Raw genomic sequence first — 13,097 nt, forward strand, 5'->3', positions numbered from 1 at the left:
GGTGAGAGTCTTGGTGGTGGTGACAGTGACCCAGGGGGTCTCACATGGCAGAAAATGGCAAGCAGAAAGAGAGCAACTTTCACATGTGCTCTCCTTTTTAAAGCCCTCAGAACCAGCTCCTGACCACCATTATTAATCCATTCACTAGGGCTTGGTCCTACAATCTAATCGCCTCTTCAAGGCTCCACCTTTCAATTACCATAATAGGATTTCCCACCCTCAACAGTCACAGTGGGGGCTAAGTTTCCAATATACGAATCTTGGGGGACACAATTCAATCAATACACAGCATGATGGCAGCCAGAGCCAGTTCTTTCCCATTGCCTGTTAGGGGAAACCCAGCTCTGGCTGCCTCAGACCCCCGGACTTTTCCCGGCTTCCCATCAGGACTCTCCACTCTCCACTTCTGCCCTCCAACACTCTGCCTCTTCCCTCAAGCCCCATCTCTTCCTTGTTATTTCGCAAATAGATTTGTATAGCCCATTAAACTCAAAGTTTAATCACTAGCACCAGAAAAACTAGTACTTTCCTAGAAAGAAAGAAGCATTTAATCTTCAAACTCTCCTCGGTGGTGAGGACTATTTCCACCTGATCCTTCTAGCCCTACTAGAAGCTAGAGCTGGCAAGACGAGGACTACAAGTCCCAGGCTGCCTTGCGGCGGGCGCCGCGCGCGGGCCTCGAGGAGACGTGGCAGAGCGCGGTGCGCCGGCGCGGGACCGGAAAACCGGGCGGAGGCCCGTAATAACTTCGTATAGCATACATTATACGAAGTTATCGGTGTGGAAATACGACCTGACTCGTGAGTACCCACCCGGCCCCGCCGCCGATCCCTCCTGCCCCGGCAGGGCAGCAACGAGCAGTGGCCGGAGCCTACAGGGCAGAGCAGCGCCGGGCTCTCCGAGCGCCACCCTCGCGTTGTCTCTTTGGAGCGTCTCTCGAGAGGCTCACAGCGCAAGGGGAGGTTGCAGGCCTGACCTCACTGGTGAGGAAACTGAGGCCCAGTGAAGTCGGACACCTTGCCCGGGCTCACGTGTCAGAGAGGACTAGGATTCCGGCCTTCGGACGCTCGGTTCACTGCACACAGCCCTCCCCGCTGCCCCGAGCCCTCGCTGGCCTCGGGGCAGGTGTCTGAGAGCTGGGAAGGGGCATCCTGGGTCATTAAACACGGCACCCTTAAGTAGCCAGCAGGGCGGGGAGGGCCGGACAGGAGGCCCAGCCTTGGGAGAGAGAACCCGCCACACGCTCTCAACAGCCCCCGGGTATTGTCGTGGGTGGCGTCTGTTTCCTCAGTCTCCCGGAGGAGTGGAGAAAGTGCTCCACTTGTTGATTCTAGAGTTGTCACGTCCCGCAAGAGGAACTGTGTTGGAACCAAGATGGAAAAAGCCTGTCTTCCCAGACCAGTAGCCACTCACCCAGGAAACCAGTCCTCAGTATCTGACCCCTCTACTAGAGCTCGCATACTCTGATTTGTCTAATGAAGAACCGCCCCATCTCTGAAAGAGCCCATGGACTCCAGAGCTGTGACGATTGAAAGAAGCAATCAGGAGAGCTCCCTGCCCTGCTCCTTAAGCAGTCGCAAAAGAGTTTAAGTCAGGCTCCTCTGCAAACGAATTAGGTGACAGTGTGGGGAAGGGACCACCGTTCCTGTGAGGCCCTGGGGACTCAAGGGTGGCCCCCCTTTCTCTGCCTGTCTTCACCCCAGCTCCAATCCAGACCACAAGCACCCTTTACGAACGGGGCTTTGAGAAAATCATGAAGCGGCAGAACAAGGAACAGGTTCCACCCCCTGCTGTGGAGCCTCAGAAACCAGCAAACAAGAAGCAGCCAAACAAGAAGGCGGCGACTCTCTCCAAACAAAACCAGAAGCAGAGTCGCTTCCGCAGCCTGGAGGAGGCTCTCAAAGCTGTGAGTGCCTAGAGTTCAAGCTCGGGAAAAACGGGGGTGCTTGACATGTAGAGGAGTTGAAAGAAGGGGGAGGAGGACGCACAGCTGAGGAACCTGTGGGATTTGGAATACTATTGGTGGAGAGGAGGAATTCAGGAAAAGTTGGAAACCCCAAGGGAACAGAATGTTTGCACTGAGAAAGGAAATGGGGGGCCGGCCTGTGGCTCACTCGGGAGAGTGCGGTGCTGATAACACCAAGGCCACGGGTTCTATGGGATGGCCGGTTTGCTCACTGGGTGAGCGTGGTGCTGACAACACCAAGTCAAGGGTTAAGATCCCCTTACCGGTCATCTTTAAAAAAAAAGAAAGGAAATGGGAAGTTTATAGGGAAACACAGATTAATGAGAGGAAAGCCTTGAAGACCCAGGACCACTAGGGAGAGGAAAGAGAAACTGGTTGTGGTTCCCAGTCCCACAAAAACAGTGATCTTTCATTTTCCATCTTGTCCTCTGTTTTCCCCCCTAAGAGTACAAAAGGCTTATTAAGAGTATGGGGTCTTGTGGTCAGCATTCGCAGCTGTCCTATTCCATACCTTCTGAAGATCTGGATGCAGCAAAATCGTGGCATTCCACATACTTATGGGTTTTTTGTTTATTTTTTCAAAAGATGACTGGTAAGGGGATCTTAACCCTCGACTTGGTGTTGTCAGCACCACGCTCAACCATTGAGCTAACCGGCCATCCCTATATAGGGATCCGAACCCGTGGCCTTGGTGTTATCAGCACCACACTCCCCCGAGTGAGCCACAGGCGGGCCCCACATACTTATGTTTAAAAACAGAAACCCTTTTTTCTTTCTACCACCACATCAACTATTTTCCCACTCCTACCCTGTTTCCCTGCCCCTCACTCACAACTCATATGGGGGTGTGTGTCCCTGGCAGCTGGATGTGGCAGCTCTGCAGAAGGAACTGGACAAGAGCCAGAGTGTGTTCTCTGGGAACCCATCCATATGGTTGAAGGACCTGGCCAGCTATCTCAACTACAAGCTCCAAGCTCCTCTAAGTGAGCCCACACTGAGCCAGCACACTCATGGTTAGTCTGTCCAACACCCTCAAGCTCAGACAAGTTCAAGAAAATTTTTAAAGGACTGTATGTTAATAACAGAGCCCAGTGCCCTCCATTGTCCTGATTTATGTGTGTGATTTGAGCTGTTATTAAATCATGGCTGTGAAAGTTTCTGGGCCTCATTGGGAGAGGGAGGATGCCTCCATGCAGGGACCCCTGCTTCCATTCACTATTCTCATGAAGAGCATCAGAATTCTCAGAGCTGGCGGGGCTGTCTGGTCCTAGCACTCATGTGGAGGCCTATGGGCCCCAGATTATCCCTACAGCCTGGTGAGCCGGGAGCTGCGTGGGATCATCCGAGGACTACTGGCAAAGGCAGCAGGGTCTATGGAGCTCTTTTTTGACCATTGTCTGTTCACCATGCTGCAAGAGCTGGATAAGACACCAGGTGAGAAGGGCCTGGGAGGGATAACCATCTTGGGAGCCTACTTCTTTTCTCCTGCTTCTAGCATGGCTGAGTGGTTCTGTTTCCAGCAGAGAAATGCACTAATCTTCGCACTTTCTATGGAAAGGTAGGAGGAAGTTAGGACACACTAGGCCTGGGTTCTTTGCTCATAGCTACCAAAAGGAAGATTTCAGGTTTGGGATGCCACATAGCATGAGTAGGTCTGAGAATGTGAATCTCTCCAGGGGAGTCACTACATGGTTACCGCATCTGTATCCAAGCTATTCTGCAAGACAAGCCCAAGATTGCCACGACGAACCTGAGCAAGGTGAGCTCTGGGTGGTGGTGGGGACACCAGGAGGCTAGGCAGAATCTACATTGTTGTACTCAGTTATGTGATAGTGGAAGACCCTGTAAGACCAATAATACTATTAACACTTACTGTGTGCCTGCTTTGGATATATTTGAGGCATGTACTGCTACTGTTCCCGTTTCATAGATGGAAAGATTGAGCCACAGTGGGGTTCAATAATTTTCCTAGGGTTGGTCAGCCAGTAAGTGCCAGAGTGTGGGTGAGGCCCATGCTCCAAATCACTGCAGCACCCTGCCATAGGGTTCCACTGTCATAGTGTTCTGCCTGCCCCTCCTCACCCAGTTGACATCTCTCTTCCCACCTGGCTTTGGAGGTGTTCCTGGTGCTTTCCTTATACCAACCTGCCTTCCCCACTGGTCTCCTCAGTTCCTGGAACTGCTGAGGTCCCACCAGAGCCGACCAGCAAAGTGTCTGACCATCCTGTGGGCCCTGGGTCAAGCTGGTTTTACCAACCTCACTGAGGGATTGAAAGGTAATAAGTAAATGGAAAGAAAGAGGGATGGTTTTGGAGCCAGGAAGCTCCTCTCTGATGTCCCCAGGAGGTGTAAGCCTAAGTCTTCCTCCCTGACCTTTATCTCCACAGTGTGGCTGGGGATCATGCTGCCGGTGCTGGGCATCAAGTCTTTGTCTCCATTTGCCATTGCATACCTGGATCGGCTGCTCCTGTGAGTAATGAGGGGAAAGCCCAGGGTGTCTACAAGTGGCTGTTTTAGCAAAATGGGATACTGTGATCCTGGTCTCCGTAGATGTGAGGACAATCAGGACCAGCTCCTTCCACCTCAGAATGTGATGGTGAGGAAGGAAAGAAAGGGAGCCATTAAGGGCTGGGGGATGGGTAGAGTTTATGTCCTTTTACTAGATGTTGGCTTAGCTGGGGTCTTGGGCAAAACAGCTGTCCTGGGTAGTGGTCTCCAACAAACCTGTTTCTTCCTTCCCTCAAAGGATGTATCCCAACCTCACCAAGGGCTTTGGCATGATTGGCCCCAAGGACTTCTTCCCACTTCTGGACTTTGCCTATATGCCCAACAACTCCCTGACACCCAGGTAGGACTGTCCTGAGGCACACCTGCTGTGAAGAGATCCCAGTTCAGGGTCAGAACCAGGCACTGTATTCCTGTTCCTTCTCCGCAGCCACCCTAGATCTGAGATTTGCAACCTGGAAGTTCAAGGGTGGGTTTCAAGGGATCATTGAAAACCTGAAATTCAGTGGATTTGTGAGTTTGATTGGCCTGTGAGCATGTTTTTAGGGAGAGGATCTAAGGCTTTCAACAGATTTTCCAAGGACTCTCTAAGTAAAAGGATTTGAAACCATTAGAAGGCCCTCAGTAACTCTCCCCCTCAGGCAAGGCTTGGGCTCTGAGGCAGGCAAAAGGGTCACATTGCACAGCCCCATTTATAGCCTGTGCCTGGCTCTCCTCCCCACCCCCACCCCAGCCTGCAGGCGCAGCTGTGTCAGCTCTACCCCCGACTGAAGGTGCTGGCATTTGGGGCGAAGCCAGAATCCACCCTGCATACCTACTTCCCTTCCTTTCTGTCCAGAGCCACCCCTAACTGTCCCCCTGAGATGAAGAAAGAGGTGAGGCAATGGGGGGAGGCTTTTCCTTCCCCAGGGGTCAGCACTGGTCCCTATCTGCAGACCAAGGCCCTACCTTCATGGAGTCCATTTCCTAAGTATTTTCTTAGCTCACCCCTGGTAGCCGCCTGCCCCACTCACTCACACTCTACCCTCAGAAGAATGGACCTGAAAGGGCAGCACATTCAGGTCTGGATGCTTTCTAATGCCCTGTCACTTGCAGACAAGTGAGCTTTGAGCTTGAGCTCAAGCTCTAGCTTGGGAGCCCAGCCTCCCCCTTTACAGCCTATCAAAGAGCTTTCTCCACTTCTCAGGGTGGATGTGTTGCTCGTGTGGCCTCACTTAGGGGAGGGAGATACCTCTCAGTACTCTCCCTCCCCCCTAGCTTCATGCCCCCAGCAGTCTCTCCGTTCTGTCCTCCTGTGCAGCTCCTGGGCAGCCTCACTGAGTGCCTGACTGTGGACCCTCTCAGCGCCAGCGTCTGGAGGCAGCTATACCCCAAGCATCTGTCGCAGTCCAGGCAGGTGGGGGTGGGGGGCCACCTGCCTCTGATCCACACAGAGAAGCTTCCCAGTTCATGCTTCCCAGCCTGAGGCTGGTCTGTCCCTGTTCCAGAAGCAGAAGGGGAACACTGGACACTGTTCTGCAGGCTCACGCCTCTCGGGGTGAAGGGGAACATTGCTGGGGTGACCCCGAGAAAGCTGCTGCTCTTTGGGTGTTGGGTGGAGAGTCTTATCCTGAAGGAGCCAGGGCTTAATGGAAGACAGGAGGATGGGAGGGGCAACGTGGGCCACCTGATTGCAAGGGGTGTGCTTTCCCCACAGCCTACTGCTGGAGCACTTGCATAGGACCTGGGAGCAGATTCCTAAGAAGGTGAGGAGCTGGGAGGACTTGGCAGGCTGAGCCTTGTCTGGGTTCATGCCCCTCAGCCACTGCCCTCCCTTCCCTGAGAAGGTGCTCTGGGGGTGCACCTGGCATGGAAAATGCCGTAGGAGGGAGGCTCAGGTTTTTGTCACAGCCCAGATCCTATGTTCTCAGCCCAAATTTTTCTTATCTTGTAGGTGCAGAAGTCTTTGCAAGAAACTATTGAGTCCTTCAAGCTTGCCAACCAGGAGCTGCTAAGGAAGGGCAATGGTAACAACCAGGATGTCGTCACCTGTGATGCGGCCTGCAAGGTGCTGGCACCCAGCCCTCTCCAGCCCACACGCTGTCCTATATCTCTGTCTCAGCACACCCCGGGTTGGGCCTGTATCACATTCCTGTCCCACCTGTCTGTAGAGCCCCCGGCTACCACCAGGTTAATGTGTGAGTGTGACCTGCTTCCTGGGGGGCCTGGCTGGAGGCCTGCCTTAGGAGGTAAGGACTAGCCCCTCTCCCTTGTGATCACTGTTCCCTACCCGCTCTCCCTCTAGGGTCTGTTGCAGCAGGCACGGGTCTCTCGGCTACCCTGGACACGGTTAGTCCTGTTGCTGCTGGTCTTTGCCATAGGTTTACTGTGCCATGACCTCCGCTCACACAGCTCTTTTCAGGGTAAGTAGTTGTTGGCAAGCAGGAAAGACAGCATGGTGGTGGGGCACAGAGCTAGGTGTAGCATCTCCCCCACCCCCCAACCTACCCCTCCACCCAGCACACGCCTGCCTTTGTCCTAACGAGTTCTCAGTTCTGCAAATAAAAGATTTTTCTGTCCACAGAAGCAGCATTACCACTTCAGACTGGGCTAGTACTTCGCAGTATAGAAATGCTGGCATATTTGTGGTACTATTTAAATACATGGTATCTCCTTTTAATTCCTGAGGAAATTGAGGCTCAGAAAGATTTAGCAGTTAGCTTAAGATCACAACTAAAAAGTAGAAGGGCAGACCCTCAGGTCTGAGGCTTCCTGACACCTTAGTCCAGGTATCCACCTGGCTGCTGCATTCCTGCTCACCTGTCCCAGCAGAGGGGGCTTAGCCCCCCCCACTGCCCAGGCCTGCGTGCCTCCCTCCCAGCATGCTCCAGAGCAACCTGGAGCCAGCTCTGCGACCCCGTGAGCCCACAAAGTTCTGCCCCACTATGCCTGCTCCTGGGACCTGTAGTGTCTGTCTCTCCTCTCCCTGCCCCTCTCACCTCCCAGCTCACCAGGCCCCTTTTACTCAGCATCCTTTGCTGGCCGGTTGCTTCAGTCGTCTGGTTTCCTGCCTGTTGGCCAACAAGCATGTGCCACGCTCTACTCCTACAGCCTGCAAGGCTACAGGTGAGCTTCTCCCAGGGAGGAGAGAGAAGAGGTATGAGAGAGCAAGCTTGGATGTCAGGGTGGTGACGTGGCCAGGGTGGGCATTGACAGTCCGTGGAGGTGCTTGTGGTTTTCTTCTCCCGTGGCCTTCCTTTTCCTCAGCTATCCTTTGAGAGTCAAGCCGGCCTGAGGAAACTCAGCCCTCCTTCTCCACTCCATCTTCTACAGCTGGCTAGAGGAGACATTGCCAGCCTGGGGCTCCCATCTGCTAACTGTGGTGCAGCCTGGCGTGCAGCTGGCCTGGGACTACACCAGTGCCACAGTCAGCTTCCTTTCTGCCCACTGTGCCTCCCACCTTGCCTGGTTCGGTGACAGCCTCACCAGCCTCTCTCAGAGGGTGAGCAGAGACAAGGAGTCAGAGAAGGGCTGGTCCTCCCAGGTGCAGAGTTGTTGGGAAGGGGCAGCCCCATGTGTACTTGGTCCTTAGGGTCGGGGTGCATTCCTCTGGGCCCTCTAACCCATCCATTCTCCGTGGTCCAGATACAGATCCAGCTCCCTGCCGCCCTGAGCCAGCTGCTCCATAATCTGGGGGAGCTGCTCCTGCTTCTCTATCAGAACATACTGCTGCCGTTGTGGCACCTGCTGCTTGAGACCCTGGCCTGGGCCCAGGAGCACTGCCACGAGGTGTGCAGGTGAGACTCTCACCCAGGGCTCTGACAGGATCCCTAGTGGCCCCATTTCCTGTCCCCATGGACAAGGCTTCTCTGTTAAGTCTCTCGAACTGCCCTGCCTCTTGCTCATCTCTGGCCACTCTGGGTTGAGGTTTGTGGGTCTGAGCTGCATCCCTGAGGGTTGACACAGTCACACACACACCAAAAATGTTCTGCTTTCCTCCCAGAGGTGAGGTGACCTGGGACTGTGTGAAGACACAACTCAGTGAGGCTGCCCGCTGGACCTGGCTCTGCCTGCAGGACATTACCATGGCTTTCTTGGACTGGGCATTCACCATGATATCCCAGCAATAGGCCCTGCCTCCCTGGCCAGTGGTTTCAGTCGAGGGCAGGCCATCTGAGACTGCTTGGGGCAGAGGGTGGCAGTTCTGCATGAGGGTCTTTTTTTACTTGGTGCCTGAGTTCTGTCTCCTAGGTAAGTGGCCTCTGCCCCAGTTCTTCCATGTTTGGTGGGGACTGGGCCCAGAGGGATCTCATCCTGCCACCCACAAATCCACTGAACACTTCTCTGAGCACATGGCTCCCAGCTTCCATCCTCAGGCTGGTAGCCTCTCAACTCTTCTCTTGCTCCTGCCCTCCACTTCCCTCCGTCTCATTCCTCAAGCCCCAAATAGCTCATCTCTAAAAAGATGGGAGTCCTGTGTGTGGCTTCTGCATTCTTCTGACAAATGATTCCTGCTCTAAGACTTTAGCAGCTTCCTGTCCCATTCTTGGTCACAACTTTAGCCGCAGTGGAAAAAGGAAAGGGACCTCCAGAAGATCCAGAAGAATACAGTAGCACAGTGCACAACAGCAGCTTTACCTCTACCTGCAGACTGGGTGCCGCTGTCAGTGGACTTAGGCGACTGGGTGGAAATGCCTCTCGCCTCAAAACAGGACTTCAGCCCTTTGAGGCCCCTCACTGCCCTCACCATCATAATCCTACCTTGACTCTCCTTTCCCCTTCATGCTGGGGGGCTGTGCCTCAAGGCTCAGCTCCTCTCTGCTGCCCATGCCATCATCCATCTGGAGAGCAGAGCCCAGGCATTTGTGTGCCTCGGGCCCAGGAAACTTCCACCAGTCTGTTGAGACAGGACTCGGCATATGGTTGGATATGCCTACTAGGAATAAAGGACACAGATTTGATTTCTAGCTTTCCTGTCTGCATCTTCATGTAGGAATTCCTATAGTTATGGGATAGGACAACAAAATATTGGGCCCCTGCCCTCCTGGAGATAGTAGCAGAGCTACAGAGCTACAGCTCTGATAGCAACAGAGCTGGCAGGTAAAGCCTACATCCATCACGCTAAAGTTTGGCCTGTTGGGGGTTCTAAACGCCCCTCCTCTTGCTCCTCTAATTATATTGTCTGACTTGTCACTGTGATTCATGTCCCAAGATTTGCCACGACAAATTGAATATTTTATGCCTGGAAAAGCTGGGGGGAGTCTCCTATGGGAATTCTTGGCCGTGATCAGGGAGGGTCCTCTCCTTGCCAGGACCTTAATTTATTGATTGATTTTATAAGGCAATGAGTGAAAGATTTAGAACTCCAGGAAACACATGAATCCAGAGTTTAACACCAAAGTCCCTTTTTATTTTTTGATTGAGACTACAATAACTGCTCTGGTTTTTCAGTTCTCAGCTCAAGTTTCTTTCCTTGAAAGTCTCAAATTAATCAGCACTGGAGATGGCCGTCCACTCAACTTCCATGAACTAGTTTCCATTTCCCTCATAAACACCCACAATGATCAGTTACCACTTTCTCTCTCACATGGTGTCCTGAGACACTCCCAGGCTTTTCCAGGGCCATTATAAACTAGCAAGTGTAGAAAAATGTCAAAAAAAAGTAAGGTCATGAAGACTACAGCAGTGCACACTTTTGCCAACTTCCCTCTTGGGAATTAGTCTACATCAGGCAGACCCCCTGCTCTCCTACTGGCAGTTAACCGTGACCATTTTTCCCGGAGAAAAGAAGCCCTACCTGGTAAAGGGCCATGGTTTAGGTCTGCTAGGTAGTTTTGGCCAAGGGTTCCAAGGACATGTTCCGTTTCCTCAATTCTTCCTTACTGGTCAGACAAATGGATGCAACTCTTTTTAAGAACAGAGAATCCTTGTAACTGCCTGTGTTTAAGGCAAGTTGGAGAAAGGGGGTGTTGTAAGGTGCAAAGCACAGGATGAGTGAGGCAATGACACTGTGCCCTAAGATGAGTCCAAGGCTGCTGGGCTGAGTTCTTTCAATCCAGCATCTCAGAGAATGTCACAGATTCCATGCTGGCTTCTAATGTGTGTGCTACGTTTACCTTGTCGGGTTCATTTAATTTCTGACACTTTAATTCTGGAGTGCAACATTTTTCGTGATCAACAGGTTGATTGGGGTCTCCATGCCTCTCAGGGACACTGACACTAACCTTAATTAGCTTTATTTGCTAGACGCGTTTTTTTGACCCAGTACTGGAATTGTTCAGTATTTTTCCTGTCAGGAGTAGTCCAAGTGCTGCACCTTCCCTCCATTAAAGCAAAACGGACATCCAAACATTTCATTTTTGCAGAGCTGTCAGCAAACAGGCCGAGCTGAACCGGTAAATCGAACCAGTGCGGAGGGTACACCAGCAGAGTACGCCCCAGTGGTGCTGTTGAGCGGGGCGGTCACGTGCTGTTGGTGGTGGTATTGGACAGAAGGAGGCTGACACCTCAGAGAGTCAGGTCTGCACATTGTAACCTTACTTTTCACGCACAGCTGAAGTTCAAAATAACAAACCATAGAACTGAAAGCAGTTTGAGTATGGTTATCTCTTAATAGCTTTAGTTATTATCAGTTCTTGTATGGGCCTGGAAATAATACACATGACTCATTTTTTTTTTTTTTCCTTTTTGTCTTTTTTCGTGACCGGCAACGGGATCGCAACCCTCGGTGTCGCGCCTGCACCGCGCTCAACCAGTGAGCGGACCGGTCTCTATATGGGATCCGAACCCACGGCAGGAGTGCCACCGCGCTCCCAAGCGCCGCACTCTACCGAGTGCGCCACCGGGCTGGCCCAACATGACTCATTTTGAAACACTTCTTTCCATTTTTTATAAGTCTGGAAGCAAGTTTCCATATTCTTATCTGTATCCAGTCCACAGCTTCAGTTACAGAGCAGGGCGGCTTGACAGGTAGCCTGACTTAACCGTGGATAGACAGTGGGGCTGGGCTCACACCTGTGGCCTTGCTGGTCTGTTCTCAAAATGCTGCCACCATAGGGTAGATTGTTTCCCATGGAGACAGGCATGCCCACCCTGCCCTATTCCAGAATGATCCAGTTGTCATTACACAAACTTCACTAGTTGATGACCTCTGAGCATGTCTTATCACTCCTAAAGGAGTTTGGATTTAAGTGAACACTTAAATGACCTGTCCTTTTACTACATGCCTTCCACAGCTCTGCTCCCAGAAGGGCCTGGCTTTCCTCTGTGTGGTATTCCTTTTGTACCGGGCAGTTTTGTTGCCCTAGACTTGACACATAAGAAGGAATCTGAGGGGAGCTTTCAACATTGAGGGTGTGAACAAATATTTATTAAATATTGAATATTCTGCCTATTAAAACATTTACTTCAGGCCGAGCCCGTGGCGCACTCGGGAGAGTGCGGCACTGGGAGCGCAGCAGTGCTCCCGCCGCAGGTTTGGATCCTATATAGAGATGACCGGTGCGCTCACAGCGCTCACTGGCTGAACGCGGTGCGGCTGGTCTCAAAAAGGACAAAAAAAAAAAAAAAAAAACATTTACTTCAAACATATTGAATGTGCCTTGGTATAATTTTTTTACCATATTAGCACACCAGTTATTAATTTAATAGACTATTTTTTAGACCAGTGCTAAGTTTACATCAAAATTGAGTGAAAGTACAGGGTGTTCCCACATACTCCCTACCCACCCCCAACACACACACAGCCCCCCAACCATCAGCATCCCACACAAGTGCGGTGCACTGGTTATAATCAGTGAACCTTCACTGACATGGTTATTGCCCAAAGTCCATAGCTTACATTAGGGTTCTCTATTTGTGTTGTACATTTTATATGTTTTGATAAATGTATAATGGCATGTATGGAATTATTTCACTGCCCTAAAAATCTGTGCTCCAACTTCTTCCCTTTCCTGGAACCACTAGCAGCCCTGATCTTTCTACTGTCTCGAGTGTTGCCCTTTCCAAAACACCACATAGTTGGAATCATACATTATGTAGCCTTTTTATTTATTTATTTATTTTTCCTTTTTGTCTTTTTTCGTGACCGGCAATGGGATCGCAACCCTCGGTGTCGCGCCCGCACCTCGCTCAGCCAGTGAGCGCCAGTCTGTATGTGGGATCCGAACCCTTGGCGGGAGCGCCACCCTGTAGCAGTGCGCCACCGGGCCGGCCCTATGTAGCCTTTTTAGATTGGCTTCTTTCACTTGGTAATTTGCCTTTAAGATTTCTCCGTATCTTTTTGTGGCTTGATAGCTCAGTTCTTTACACACTGTATAATGTTCCATTGTATGAATATACTTCAGTTTATTTATTCACCTTCTAAAGAACATCTTAGTTGTTTCCAAATTTTGGCAATTATGAATAAAGCTGCTATAAACATCTGTGTGCAGGTTTGTGAACATACAAATGCATTTGGGTAAATACTGAGGTAAAAGGTTTCAAATGCATTTGGGTAAATACCGAGGAGCACAGTTGCTAGATTGTACTGAAGAGTACGTTTAGTTTTGTAAGAAACTGCCAAACCGTCTTCCAAAGTGGCTATAATTTTGCATCCTCACCAGCCCTGAATGAGAGTTCCTGCTGCTCACATCCTCACCAGCATTTG

At 51.4% G+C, this 13,097-nt stretch overlaps 1 protein-coding gene across 1 annotated transcript; it reads left to right on the top strand.

Annotated features, from left to right (window-relative positions):
- The first annotated feature begins 774 nt into the window (after positions 1–774).
- Positions 775–9,417, top strand: TMEM214 (transmembrane protein 214). The gene is made up of 17 exons (XM_008583997.1): positions 775–800; positions 1,704–1,906; positions 2,829–2,979; positions 3,266–3,400; positions 3,643–3,725; positions 4,137–4,242; positions 4,354–4,435; positions 4,713–4,814; positions 5,205–5,346; positions 5,772–5,863; positions 6,168–6,216; positions 6,405–6,518; positions 6,756–6,873; positions 7,480–7,576; positions 7,784–7,952; positions 8,096–8,247; positions 8,454–9,417. Exons 2-17 carry the CDS (start codon positions 1,754–1,756, stop codon positions 8,578–8,580), a joined length of 1,872 nt encoding a protein of 623 aa, XP_008582219.1. The 5' UTR covers positions 775–800; positions 1,704–1,753; the 3' UTR covers positions 8,581–9,417.
- Positions 9,418–13,097: the final 3,680 nt, after the last annotated feature.

Source organism: Galeopterus variegatus, unplaced genomic scaffold, assembly GCF_000696425.1.
Source record: "Galeopterus variegatus unplaced genomic scaffold, G_variegatus-3.0.2 Scaffold3124, whole genome shotgun sequence".
Taxonomy (NCBI): domain Eukaryota; kingdom Metazoa; phylum Chordata; class Mammalia; order Dermoptera; family Cynocephalidae; genus Galeopterus; species Galeopterus variegatus.

Bases quoted from the DNA above. Each gene is read 5' to 3' on its own strand.
- TMEM214 (XM_008583997.1), top strand. From the start codon at position 1,754: ATGAAGCGGCAGAACAAGGAACAGGTTCCACCCCCTGCTGTGGAGCCT. The intron at 4,243-4,353 runs GTAATAAGTAAA...TTATCTCCACAG, and splicing joins CCTCACTGAGGGATTGAAAG to TGTGGCTGGGGATCATGCTG. The intron at 6,217-6,404 runs GTGAGGAGCTGG...CTTATCTTGTAG, and splicing joins GGGAGCAGATTCCTAAGAAG to GTGCAGAAGTCTTTGCAAGA.